Source organism: Hemitrygon akajei, chromosome 5, assembly GCF_048418815.1.
Source record: "Hemitrygon akajei chromosome 5, sHemAka1.3, whole genome shotgun sequence".
Classification (NCBI taxonomy): Eukaryota; Metazoa; Chordata; class Chondrichthyes; order Myliobatiformes; family Dasyatidae; genus Hemitrygon; species Hemitrygon akajei.
Genome location: NC_133128.1, coordinates 124,589,431 through 124,604,298, shown reverse-complemented (window position 1 = coordinate 124,604,298; position 14,868 = coordinate 124,589,431). Strand labels below are relative to the sequence as shown.

At 38.6% G+C, this 14,868-nt stretch overlaps 1 protein-coding gene across 1 annotated transcript; it reads right to left on the bottom strand.

Annotated features, from left to right (window-relative positions):
* Positions 1 to 3,703: 3,703 nt before the first annotated feature.
* Positions 3,704 to 14,321, bottom strand: LOC140727239 (caspase-8-like). The gene is made up of 6 exons (XM_073044503.1): positions 14,072 to 14,321; positions 11,153 to 11,443; positions 6,851 to 6,950; positions 5,417 to 5,558; positions 3,995 to 4,253; positions 3,704 to 3,728 (listed from the first exon to the last, which is right to left on the bottom strand). The coding sequence occupies exons 2-6, from the start codon at positions 11,434 to 11,436 to the stop codon at positions 3,704 to 3,706; spliced, it is 810 nt and encodes a 269-aa protein (XP_072900604.1). The 5' UTR covers positions 11,437 to 11,443; positions 14,072 to 14,321.
* Between the last annotated feature and the right edge of the window lie 547 nt (positions 14,322 to 14,868).

Below are 14,868 nucleotides of genomic sequence, written 5' to 3'. Positions count from 1 at the left end.
TCTACCAATGGAGCCTCTCACTAAAGCATTCATATTCAAAATAGTATCCAACAAATCAGATTCTTGCATATATGGAAACTTTGGTATTTTTGTAAAAAATGTCTAACCTGAAAATATTGCAGAAATTGTGTATGAGAGAATATTTGCTATAAAAGTCATCAATCAACCATCACAAAATAAATCTGCAAAAAAACAGATCCCCTTATTTCTCCATAAGAGAAAAATGGGATCAGTTAATGAAGGTTTAAATATAAAATTTCGATATAAAGAGCTAGAAAATTTAAATTGTTTAAAATTTTTAAAAATTGCGAAACTGAAACCAAATCTGTAAGGACTGTTTAATAACAGGGTAGAGATTTAAATTTTGAAATTTTAGAGAGTTGTAAAGGTAATGGAGCTCCTAATAATGAGGTTAAATGAAGATGTTTGATAGCTTTTTTTTGTAATTTATTTTTTTATTGAAGTTCATCAAACAAACATTTCCATAAGACATATTTCAGACATTCTACATATATATCATATAATCATATACATCATATAATCATATATATCACAAAATCTCCACAATCCAAGCTGGTTTTTGGCACTTGTCGAGCCAATATTGCCAAAAACATAATTGTGGAATATTAACAGCCCAGTAATACAATCTTAAATTAGGAAGTGCAAGTCCACCATCTTTTTTAGATTTTTGTAAATGATACTTATTAATTCTTGGTCTTTTATTGTTCCAAATAAAGGACAAAAAAAAGAGTCAATTTGATCAAAAAAAATTTTAGTTAAAAAGATAGGTATATTTTGAAAAATATTTAAAATCTAGATAAAATCATCATTTTCACAGCTTGGATACGACCTATTAAAGAAAGTGTAAGTGGGTTCCATCTAGAAAATAATTGTTTCATAGAGTCCATTAAGGGAACTACATTAGCTTTATAAAGATCTTTTTATTTTTTAGTAATACCTAAATATTTAAAAGAGTTAACAATTCTAAATGGAATATTGTTATATATAAAAACAGGAGCATTTAATGGAAACAATTCACTTTTATTTAAGTTTATATACTGAAAATTTTCAAAAATCATTCAGTATTTCCAAAAGATTAGGAATAGATTCTTCAGAGTTCGAAATATAAACCAAAAGATCATCTGCGTAAAGAGAAATCTTATGTATGGTCCCATTTATAGAGATACCATGAATATTTTTAGCTTCGCAGAGTATTATGGCCAAAGGCTCCAGTACGAGATTAAATAAAGGGCTTAATGGACATCCCTGTCTAGTACCTCGTGAAAGTGAAAAAAAAGAGGACCTGAGATTATTAGTAATAACAGTAGCAGTAGGATTCTTATAGATCATTTGAATCCACCTATTAAAATTATTACCAAAGCCAAATTTTTCTAATACCTTAAACAGATATGTCCACTCAACTCTATCAAATGCCTTTTCTGCGTCAAGAGAAATAACACATTGGGGTATCTTAGATGGTGATAAATATATGTTCATCAGTCTCCGAACATTGGAGAAAGAGTAACGGCCTTTAATAAAGCCTGTTTGATCCATAGAGATGATTTCAGTTAAAATATTTTCCAAATGGTTAGCCATTATCTTAGAGAGAATTTTTTTGTCCACATTTAATAACGAAATAGGTCTATACGATGAATATTCAGTAGGATCTTTATCTTTCTTAAGGATTAAGGAAACAGAAGCTTCATAAAAAGGTAAATTACACTTCTCAAAAGATTCATGAAATATTTCCAAAAGATATGGAGAAAGTAATTTTTCAAATTTTTTGTAAAATCCTACCGAATAACCATCAAATCCAGGAGCTTTACCTGATTGCATTGCCAACATAGCTTTCTGAATTTCATGCTCAGTAATTGGAGCATCAAGCATCTGTTGATTTTCAACAGTAATTTGGGGAAATTTAATCTTATGTAAAAAAGCCTTCATTTTGGAGGAATCTGCAGGAAATTGAGATTTATAAAGATCAGAATAAAAATCCTGAAAAATATTATTAATATCTTCATGGTTACTTACTATATCCCCATTATCCTTACGAATCTTTAAAATTTGTCTTTTAGCTCCAGCTGCCCTTAATTGGGAAGCTAAGAGCTTATTATCTTTATCCCCAAAAATATAAAACTGACATTTCAATTTAAGCAAATATCCTTCAATAGGATAAGTTAATAATAAATTATATTGTGATGGTAATTCCACTCTTCTTTTAAACAAATCAACATTTGGAGAGGTTGTATTAATGTTACCTAAATCTTTAATTTGTTTAGAAATTTTATTTAATTCCATTCTGGTCTGTTTCTTCGGGTTAGCTATATCCGAAATAATCTGACCACGTAAATAAGCTTTTAATGTATCCCAAATCACTAACTTGGAGATGTTTCCTGTATTATTAAAGAGAAAAAGCTCTTTATTCTGAGTTTCAATAAACTCAACAAATTCCGAACTTTGTAACAAATGTTCTGGAAAACGCCAAAGTGGTCTTGTAGAAGCAACATCTTTTAGTTCAAATATTAGGTTTAAAGGAGCGTGATCAGAGATAACAATTGCATCATATTCACATTTCTTAACATTGAATAGAAGTTGAGGGTCAACTATAAAATAGTCGATTCTTGAATATTTATTATGAACATGTGACCAAAACATACGAGTCAGAGAAGCTACCTCAGAGTGACATCTATCACAGATCGGATTTATATGAGAGTAAAATTGACATATATCTTTAGACATACGAGCCCTATGTACCAGTTTAAATTGAATCAACGTATGTTTAGCACAAATAGAAGAAAAATTAACTAACTGAAAATTTTTCTCCCATTTCTCTATAGGTAAAGAAAGTTGAAGTTCCTTCTCCCATTCATTTTTAATTTTATTAGATATATCTGGCTGTATATTCATAATTATACCATAAATGATTGCTATTAAACCTTTCTGATAAGAATTTAAGCCTAAATTTTTTTCCATGATATCCGTTGGATATGAAATCGCAAAAGTCGGTAACATCGTATTTAAAAAATCTCTCATCTGTAAGTATCTAAAAAAATGGGATCTGGGCAAAGTATATTTATTAGACAACTGTTCAAAAGACATGAAACAGTTATCCAAAAATAAGTCACGAAAACATATTATACCCCTCGTTTTCCAAACCAAAAAGGCTTGATCCATGACAGAGGGTTGAAAGAAAAAATGAGATATAATAGGACTTGATAAAATAAATTTATTCAAGCCAAAAAATTTATGAAACCAAAACCATATTCGTAATGTATGTTTAATTATTGGATTAACCATTTGTTTATTCCATTTAGAAAGAACCAAGGGAAGTGAGGTCCCTAAGATGGAAGTCAGTGAAAATCCTTGTGCCGAATTGCATTCAAGAATAACCCATTGTGGACTGCCATTAATATCCACATCTTGTGTCCAAAATATCAAATATCGAATATTAATTGCCCAGTAATAAAATCTTAAATTCGGCAGTGCCAAGCCACCATTCTTTTTGGATTTCTGCAAGTATTTTTTACTTAGTCTAGGATTTTTATTGTGGCATATATAAGACAAAATTTTAGAGTCAATAATATCAAAAAAGGATTTAGGAATAAAGGTTGGTACCAGTTGGAAAAGATATAAAAATTTTGGTAAAATAATAATTTTAATAGCATTAATTTGACCAATCAATGATATAGACAGTAAGGACCATTTAGTAAGCAATTGTTTGATCTGGTCTATTAAAGGTAAAAAATTGACGTTAAATAAAACCTTATGAGTTTTAGTAATATTAACACCTAGATAAGTAAAATAATCCTTAACCAATCTAAATGGTAAACGACTATAAATTGGAGCTTGCATATTTAAAGGGAAAAGTTCACTCTTATTAAGATTCAGTTTGTAACCAGAAAAGTTACTAAACCGAACGAGCGAGGATATGACAGCAGGAATGGATTTCTTAGGTTTCACAATATGTAACAATTTGCCTGCGCATAAAGTTAACTTGTGTATCACATTCCCACAGGAAATGCGTAATATAGAAGGCGAGTCAGATTTTGATGGATGATCAGATTTTGGATGTAACAAGCGATGGACACGGTCGATTAATGGAGGGTCGTCCAGGACTTGTTTGCCAAACACATCGAATGAAAATTTAGAGGAGAACTTGATAGGATCACGCTCCTCAACATCTTCAGGGAGCCCGATTATCCGTAGGTTCTGTCTTCGAGATCGGTTTTCAAGGTTGGTAAATTTAGATTTATCTGTAACATAAAAGAGTGTAAATGAGGGTGTAGGTATAAAAGAGAGTAAATGAGGGTAGCTACAGGTAATAAAAGTAAAGGGAATGGAGCAAAGCCAAATTAAATCTCACTCCGTGAACGCCACCAGGAGACTCCCTTTTTAACTATTTCTATGAAGCTGGCTAATTGGGACAAAATGTACTGGTCCCAATTAACTGGTATCACTGTATATAAATGAGCACTTGAATTGCCAAGACTTAGAAGGCTGTAAAACTAAGGAATCCAGTTTAAGTTGGCAAATAAGATTAGTTCAATGTGTCACACACAAAATGCTGGTGGAACACAGCAGGCCAGGCAGCATCTATAGGAAGAAGCACTGTCGACGTTTCAGGCCGAGACCCTTCGTCCTGCAAAGGGTCTCAGCCCGAAACGTCGAAAGTGCTTCTCCTTATAGATGCTGCCTGGCCTGCTGTGTTCCACCAGCATTTTGTGTGTGATGCTTGAATTTCCAGCATCTGCAGATTTCCTGGTGTTAGTTCAATGTGTACTTGATGCTGAGTGTGGGACAAGTGGATTGATTATGCATGGGAGACACACTTCACAAATAAGTAAAATGGTAACTCAGCAGGATGAGAGGTGACCTGATAGAGGTGAATAAGATGATTAGAGGCATTGATTGTGTGGATAGTCAGAGGCTTTTTCCCAGGGCTGAAATGGTTGCCCAAGAGGACACAGGGAGGTGCTTGGGAGTAGGTACAGAGGAGATGTCGGGTAAGTTTTTTTACGCAGAGAGTGGTGAGTGCGTGGAAAGGGCTGCCGGCAACGGTGGTGGAGGTGGATACAATAGGGTCTTTTAAGAGACTTTTGGAAAGGTACATGGAGCTTAGAAAAATAGAGGGCTATGGGTAAGCCTAGTAATTTCTAAGGTAGGGACATGTTCGGCACAACTTCGTGGGTCGAAGGACCTGCATTCTGCTGTAGGTTTTCTATGCTTTTTTTGTGTTTTAGGAGGAACATGCCGCTTGTCAACTTTTGGAATGGACTTACATTAGTCATTATTAAAGAAACCAGTTGATTCTTGTCCAACCCCCACCCCACACTCTTTTTCAGGTCCTATTCTCAACAACAATCTAAAGCAAAAGCAAACACCAGGTGATACGTTGCTTGCAGACCTTCAGGCTTACCTCTTGCCTCGTTCTGGTAATTTTTCACAAGCTTTACCAGGTCTTCTCTTTTCATTCCCACCAGGGCTTTCAGCAAACACGTTAGGTTATCCGGTGAAATGTTTTCTTTTTTTTCCAGTTCAGTGCAAACATCCATAAAATTCTAAAATGGGACAAAACAGGAACACTTCTTCTAGTAATAAACACAAGAGATTCTGTAGGTGTTGGAGATCCAGAGTAATATTAATAAAATGCTGGAGGAACTCAGCAGGTCAGGCAGAATTGGTGGAAAGGAGCACACAGTTTTGGGACAAGGCCAGTCATCTGGACCCTTTAAGCATTAGACTACTTCTAATAGCTGAGATTTTTAAAAATCTGTTTGTCTGTCCTATCCCAAAAATCATTGGTTCAGAGACACCGAATTACCATCAAATCTTCATCTGAATGTCAACCCAAAGACTAAGCCATTTCACCAAATGAAGATGGCACAGATGAGTCTGATCACATTCCGACACAAACTTTGCTCTGCTGATCTCCTGCTGTGGCCCTGCTTGGAAATCTGGCTTAAATAAAGGGAAAGATGCTGCATTGTTATATTGGTCAAGATGAGTTGACATTGCATTCAAGTTCCTTCTGTTTGTACTAATCAGTTATACACCACCTTCAACAAGCCAGCCACCCAAAAGTAATGCCTTACGTTCTATCAAAAAATTGATTTTACTTTTAGGAGCAGCATATATTTTAGCAGTTAGCATAATGCTAATACAACACCAGCAACCTGTGTTCAATTCTGAAACTGCCCGTAGGGAGTTTGTACATTCTCTGTGTGACTGAGTGGGTTTCCTCCCAGATTCCAAAGATGTATGGGTTAGTAAGTGAATTGGTCACATGGGTGTCACTGGGCAGCATGGGCTTGTTAGGCCAGAAGGGCCTGTTACCGTGATGTGTCTCTGAAACTAAAACAAAAGGAAATCTACTTCTTAATGATGGGGATTCATGTAATTTGAAGTACAGACAACACTGCACAAATGCAACACATCCCTCTTGCAGTCAGCTATTGAAATTAGTTTGACAATCTCTGGAGTTTAGAAGAATGAGGGTGATCTTATTAAATAATTTAAGGTCCTGAAGGACATAATAAGGGTTTCCACTGGTGAGAGAGTCTCCAGTGAAGGGAGGTAGTTACAAAATTCAGGGCTGATCATTGAAAGCTGATGTTCATAGGGATTATTGCAGAGGGTTGTGAACTTGTGGAATTCTCCATGCAAGGGGATTTGGAAGCCAGATCATTATTCAATAGGTCAGGTAATTGGAGATTATGGGGGACTGGTGCAGAACAGACAGGATTGTTTTGAACAGAGGAGTAGTCATGAGGCATTGAGGAACCCACACCAAATCCTGTTTTCGTAAGTTTATTGCATTCCCAATGGAACCACCCAACTCACTTCTGCTTACCTTGATGTTCTGGCACTTTCCCTTGGGTATATTCAATAGATAAATGATCCCCTTAAGCTCTTTATCATCGATCTGCTTGGAAATGTTATACAGCAGCACTCTTAAACAGAAACAAGAAAGAAGTTTTGGGATTGATATCTGAAAGGGATTCTTCTAGAATTTCTAAAGTTAGAAATTAATATTCTTTTCTCAATACTGAAACCGGCTGGCCAGTGATGCAGTGGCATCAGCACCGTATTTTGAGGTGAATCGTCCCAGGTTCAAACCCAGCCAGCTCCTTGCACACTTTCCATCTGTGCTGGCTTGAGCATCAAGTTAGCAACTTGGCCTCATAAAGAAAAAACAGACAAATGCTAAAAAACAGCAAGGTTGCCACCCGATGTGCCACAGGCACAGAAAGGAACAACAAATACTTAAATCAACCGTTTGATAAACTAATGACAGGAAATCTTGGTGTTATCAGCAGCTTTTACTTTCCAAGATTTCTCTGCTCAGGTGGGCATTGGCTCTCTTTAAACAGCCAATCTTACTTTGAGATTTTAAAGGGTGTGGATTCATAATTTCAGTCTGTTTTCACCCAACCTACATACCATCATTGTCACAGGATGGCAATCAAAGCAAGATTCTTAACTTTTTTTTTGTTTTTTCTTATCCTGGAGTAATTGAGATAAATCACTGTTGAGAAGGATAATAAATCAGCCATGATGAAATTGAAGAGCAGAATCAGTGGGATGAATGGCCTAATTCTGCTCCAAGGTCTTATGGTCTTACGTACCGTTATTATGTATTACAGATACAACTCAGAGAAACTCTGAGACCTGGGCCTCAAAACCCCCTTACGCAATTGGATCCTGGATTTCCTCACTTGCGGACTGCAGTCGGTTCAGATCAGCAAAAACATCTCCTCCACAATCTCAAACGAGAAAATCTGCAGATGCTGGAAATCCAAGTACTTAGCACCCTGCTCTACTCACTTTACACCTACTGTATGTCTGTGTGACTAAGTACAGCCCCAACACCATATACTAGTTTACTGATGACACCACTGTTGTGGGCTGTATCAAAGGTACTGATGAATCAGCATACCGGAGGGTGATTGAAAATTTGGCTGAGTGATGTAATAACAACACCCCTAACACAATGTCAGCAAGACCCAGGAACTGATTGTAGACTTCAGGAGAGGGAAACCAGAGGTCCATGAGCCAGTAATCATCGGAGCTTCATAGGTGGAGAGGGTCAGTAACTTTAAATTCCTGAGTGTCACCATCTCTGAGGACCTGTCCTGGACATGTCATATAAATACAATTGCAAAGAAAGCACAACAGCACCTCTACTTCCTCAGGAGTCTGCGGAGATTCGGCACATCATCAGAAAACTTCTATAGATATGCAGTGGAAAGTGTATTGACTAACTGCATTCCGGCCTGGTATGGGAACACCAGTAGCTTTGAGTGGAAAATGTTACAAGAGGTAGTGGATTCAGCCTAGTACATCACGGGTAAAATCCTCTCAACCATTGTGCACATCTACATGAAACATTGCCATAGAAAAGCAGCATCCATCATCAAATATCCTCACCACCAGGCCATGATCTTTTCTTGCTGCTGCCATCAGGTAGAAGGTACAGGAGCCTCTGGACTCACACCACCAGGTTCAAGAACAGTTACTATCCCTCTACCATCAGGCTCTTGAACAAAATGGGATAGCTGCACTCATTCTATTTCTGGTGTTTCCACAACCAATGATCTCACTTTAAAGATTTTATCTTGTTATTTTATCCTCGTTATTTACTTATATTTACATTTGCACAGTTTGCTGTTCATTAATCCTGTTTGCAGTTACCGTTCTATAGATTTGCTAAGTATGCCCACAGGAAAAAGAATCCTGTGATGACATGTATGTACTCTGATAATAAATTTTACTTTGAACTTTGAGAAGGGGTAATTGGTAATCTGGTAGTTAAAGGCCCTTTAATAGTGATCATAATGTGATTAATTTTACATGAAAAATGTAAGTGATTTGGTTCAATCTGAAACTAGAATCTTAAATCTGAACAAAACAATCTGTAAAATGTGCGATATATTGGCTATGGTAATTAAACTATATGAATTTGTGCATAATTTATAGAAAGTAGAAAATTTTTAAGGCAAAAGAAAATGGCCGGTTGTATCAACAGATGAAATTTAAGATTACTTTACATTGAAAAAAATATGTATGTTAAGCCTGATCATTGGAAATAATTAAGAAAAAAAAGGCATTAATTAAGAAAGGTCCAGTGCCTTGAAAAAGTACTCACGACCACAGTTATTTTCACATTTTACTGAATCCTTTTCTAAACATAAAATATATTGAAGTCAGATTTTTTGAATTAATCTACAAAATATTGTCAAATCAAAATTCTAAAACCTGTCAACAGTTTACTAAAAATTAAAAACCAAAATTGTGAGGCTGAAAAAATATTCATCCCTTTGTAATTACTAGTAATTACTACACTAACTTTCCTCGGGTGCTGAATATATCACCTTATTAACTTACCCATGTAGAAAATTGGAGGATCACCTGAATAAATACCCCTTCTCTCTGTAAGGTCCAACAATATGGTAGATTTTCAACAGACCAAACCAAAATGAAGACAAGAAAAGCATTCAAGGTAGGTTGAGGAAATGATAATAGAGAAGCACAAATCTGGGGAAGGATACAAGACCATCACAAGGGCATTGAACATACCTTGGAGCTCAGTGCAGTCCATCGTGAAAATATGGGAAAATATGAAACCATAGTCACACTGCCTAGGTCAGACCACTCCTCTAAACTTAGTCGCTGGAGAAGAATGGCACATATAAGGGAGGCTACCATGGCACTAACAATCACTCTGAGGGAGTTCAAAAGTCATTGGCTACAATTGGAGGATCACCTGAATAAATACCTCCTCATGGCTCCACAATCTCTCAGGCCTTGCATAAAAGGGTATTTATAGAAGTAGCCTTGGCTTAAAAAAAGTATATCCCTGCCCGTAAAGATTTTGCAAAGCATCACTTAGAAGATACTGTAAAGATGTGGAAGAAGGTCTTGTGGTCAAATGAGACTAAAGTGGAACTTTTTGGCCTCAACACTAAGTGGTATGTGCGGCATAAATCTTGTATCGTACATCAGCCAGGTAACACCATCCTCACTGGAAAATATAGTGAAGGTAGCATCAGGCTATTGGGGTGCTTTTCAAGCAACACCTACAAAATGCTGGAAGAACTCAGCAGGCCAGGCAGCTTCTATGGAAAAGAGTAAACAGTCAACGTTTCAGGCTGAGATCCTTCATCAGGACTGAAATGTCGACTGTTTTCTCTTTTCCATAGATGCTGACTGGCCTGCAGAGTTCTTCCAGCATATTGTGTGGGTTGCTTGGATTTCCAGCATTTATAGATTTTCTCATGTTTGAGGGATGCTTTTCTGCAGCAGGGACTGGAAATCTGGGCAGGATTGAATTCTACTAAATAGACAGGGATCCTGAATATAAACCTGCTAGATTCTGCCAGAAAGCTTAAATTGGAGAGGAAGTTCATCTTTTAGCAGGATAACAACCCAAAGCACATTGCCAGAACAGCCATGGAGTGGCTGAAAATGAAGAAAGTTTACATCCTTGAGAGACCCAGTCAGAGTCATGACCTTAACCCCATTGAACATCTCTGGTAAGACCTCAAGATTGCTGTCCACCGCTGCTCCCTAACTAACCTGATACAGCTTGAGACATTTTGCAAGGAAGAATGGGCAAATCTTGCTCCATTACATTGTGTAAACCTAATACAGACTTATCCAAAAAGATTACTGGCTGTAATAGTTGCAAGAGATGGTGGAACTAAGTGCTGAACAAAGGGAGATGAATACTTTTGAACTGCTGACATTTCAGATTTTGAATACTTTAATTTTTTATGCTTTACCATTTTTCCTGTTTATTGGACTGTGAAAAAAAGGACCATGTGATTCACAAATAAAATTCTCAGTTAAATTGATCAAAATCCTTGGCTGCAATGTTCATTTGTGTGAACAAAGGATTGGGGCTGAATACTTTTACAACTACATGATTGAATTAACTCTGGCTTCAGGAAGTAATTTTTAAGGAGTATGCATTTAAGGTGAGAGGGAGCAAGTTTAGAAGAGCTGTGCGGAGCCAATTTTTTACATAAAGTGGTGGGTGCCTGAATGTGCTCATGGTGGATATGACAGAGGTTCTTAGCTAGGCACTTGAATATGCAGAGGCCCTGTTCCTGTGCCGTTTAAAATAAAATGATTAGAAAGAAAAGGAAAATACCTGTAAGGATGGATTTTACAATTTCCAGGTTGTTTTAATTTCTCCTCCACTTCAGCCTTCTGCATATTTAGATGGGAGAGTTGCTTAAATTGCTGACTTACAAACAGGAGTTCAGGTATAATGTCCAGGTTTTGTTGCTCCAGTTCTTCAAATAACTCTAGGGCATCCTTAATCACTTTGCCTGCTGGAATATGATCAGAGCACAAGAACCTCAGGTCTCTCACCTCCTCTTCACCCAGATTTTCAGCTATTTTCATTAAGCGGTGCCTGTTCTCATCAGCCATTTTCTCCCTGTTAGACCAAAAGAAAACCAAGATGTAAGCTCAGGGATAAATGACTGCTGCTGTTAGATTGTGTAAAGATCATCAAAACCATGACCAGGGGAAAAGCCAGGAGAGGGTCCATGCCCAGTCGTCAGGGGGTAGAGGAGGCATGGGGAAGGAGGATCAAAAATCTGAAGGGGTAGGGCCGAACTCAGAAGCTGATTTTCAGCCAGTTTAATTCACTCCACGTGAAGGGTAAGAGCACTGGACACAGGAAAGGTGATAGTAACAAATAATATACAGTACTGAAGACTGGCACTCCAGAAGCAGCTGCGTCTCTATCCGAGATTTCCAGTACAGTTACAACACTGACATCCGCCAGACAATGAGGAAAATGGCTCAGGTATGTCCTGTTCACATAGAGCAGAACAAATATGATGGGCAAATTAACACTCCAACTACTCAGCAAAGTGACAGAAGGGCTTACTGATGGGGTTATGAAGGGATGCTTGCTCACCAATAACTTACTTCTGCCAAGCCAGTTTGGCTTTTGCTAAGACACCTCGGTCTCAGACATTATCGTTGTCCCAAACATGAATCACATGGCTGAATTCTGTTAATGAGGTGAGAGTGACTGCCCTTGACTCCATGGCAACATTTGACTTGAGGGTGGCATCAAAACACCCTGGTAACACTGAAGTTACTGGGCATCAAGGGAATGAACTCCAATCATATTATGTACAGTTTAAATGGTTGTGTTGCAGATCAATCATCCTTGCCCCATGTGCTCCTCGGGACAATGTCTAAAGCTACTTCATCAATGATCTTCATTCCATCTTAAGGCCATATTGCCTTATAAAGCCTCAGAATTATATCCTTGCTTTTATATTCTGGTCCTTTCGAAACAAATGCCAACATCACATTTGCCTTCCTAACCACTGACTCAACCTGCAAGTTAACCTTTAGGGAATCCTGCACTAGGATTCCCAGGTCCCTTTGCACCTCAGCTTTCTGAATTTTCTCCCTGTTTGGAATGTAGTCTACACCTTTATTCCTTCTACCAAAGTGCATGATCCTACACTTCTCTACACTTCATTTCATCCTCCATCTAATCTGTCAAAGTCCTTCCGCAGACTCCCTGCTTCCTCACACTACCTGCCCTCCACTTAAGGGGCTGTTCATTGTTGATAGTGTTCAATTACATTTTCAACTCCTTCATAAATGAAGTAACTCACACTTACAAATAGCAAGACACAATAAGCCATAGCTTGATATGTCACAAGTAACATTCGCAACAGAGAGGTACCAGGCACTCACCATCTCTAAACACAGGTTCTAACCATTTACCCTTGATACCCAATGACATAAAACATGTCTGGAGGCCTACCAGCAACATCCTGAAAGCCATCCTTGACGAGGAAGCTTAACGGGGCCAGCCAGTGATTAAACCAACAGCCTTCCCACCATTCCAAACAGAGATATTCACATTGAAGTACAGGCTCAGATCCTTGAAGGTGGCAACCTAGTTAGATGATGCCATTAACGAATATGTGGGACACTGGCCTTCATTCGATGGGGCAGTAAACACAGAAGTAGAGAGCTTTATAAACCATAACCCAACTTTAGTGGGAGTGCTGCGAGCAGATCTCAGAATTAGGATCTGGTTTAATATCGCTGACGTGTGCTGCGAAATTTGTTGCAATACAAAGATACTTTAAATTACAAAGATATATATAACTTTATTCAGTTTATTTAAGTGTGATGTCCTGGTTCACATTTTTACTGTTACGCTGTAGGTAATTCATTTAGCGGTTCTGTAAGAGCAGCCTGTTTGGGTTACTGTCGAAGGTAAGGGGTGATGAGGAATGTCCACGTGGATTAGGATGGTGGAACTGGAGGTTTTGTTGTTGAGGGACACCAAGGTTGGTCTTGGAGGTTTTGTTCGGCGGCATATGAAGGGAGAAGACACTGGGGAGAACAGCTCGTAGAATTCGACCGTGATTCGATGAACTTGTGCACTTCTGACTGTTTAATTAAAATGGGCCCTTTTCTTTTTGTTTGTCTTTACTAATCTTTAGCCAGATGAATAAGTATAATTCATTTAATGGTATGCAGTGTACTGTCTATTACTTCGTGGCACTAATTTGTAACCGGGCAGCAAATGACACAGCAGCCTCACAAACCGGGGTTTGGGGCGTGAGTGCCGCCTCAATCTCACTCTGTAGTGAATCGTGTTGGTTTCAGAGGTGGGGGGAATGAGATCTCCCTTCCTTAGAGATCGGTGTGCTGAGACGTTGCACGTCCGTGGTGAAAAGCACTCTGAGCTAAAAGCGGGGAAGGCTGCTGAAACGCAGTGGAACAGGCAGTATCTGCCGAGGGGATCCGAATTATGTCGAGGATCCTTATCAAATCGAACTGCAGTCGAGGACAACTCTGAGGCTACTTCCCTCCACAGGTGCTTCCTGACCGGCAGAGGTATTACGGCGCTTTGGACGTGGTTTCAGAGCTTGGTGTAAACCCGCGCCCACCTCCCGCCATTTCTTAGCGCTTTCAAATTTGCCTAATCTATACTTTTCATTTTCCTTCCACTAATTGTTCCTCTTAGTTGGAGGCACTACAACAATTCACGACTATGGAAAGGAAGATTAAAGCTTACCTCGAGTCTTTTTCCCGCAGAAAAGTTTCGATCGACAAGCTTTTGCAGACTGGTTTGCTTCTAAGCGAGAAAACTGACTGCAGTTTCTTTAAATAAGTAACTTTTTCCCGCCCAGAAAATAGGCACACAAAAAACAACTCCTGATTGAATTGGACAGCAGCGTGTGTAAAATTGCAACAGAAAATGTCAGATTAAAAAACAAGCTTTTTCTCAACACACACACAACACAGCAGGCCAGGCAGCAACTATAGGGAGAAGCACTGCCGAAGTTTCCGACCGAGACCCTTGTCAGGACTGACTGAAAGGAGCGGCGGGAGGGGGAAATGCGAATAGAGGAAAACCGGAGGGGGTGGGATGAGGCTAAGAGCTGGAAAGGTGATTGGCTAAAGTGATACCAAGCTGGAGAAGGGAAATGGTCATGGGACGGGAGGCCTCAGGAAAGAAAGTGGGAGGGGAGCACTAGAGGGAGATGGAGAACAGGCAGAGTGATTGGCAGAAAGAGAGAGAAAAAAGAGGAGGGGGGAAAAACTAAATATATCAGGGATGGGGTAAGAAGGGGAGGAGGGGCATTAACGGAAGTTAGAGAAGTCAATGTTCATGCCATCAGGTTGGAGGCTACCCAGCCGGTATATAAGGTGTTGTTCCTCCAACCTGAGTGTGGCTTCATCTTGACAGTAGAGGAGGCTATGGATGGACATATCAGAATGCGAATGGGACGTGGAATTAAAATGTGTGGCAACTGGGAGATCCTGCTTTCTCTGGCGGACAGAGCGTAGGTGTTCAGTGAAACGGTCTCC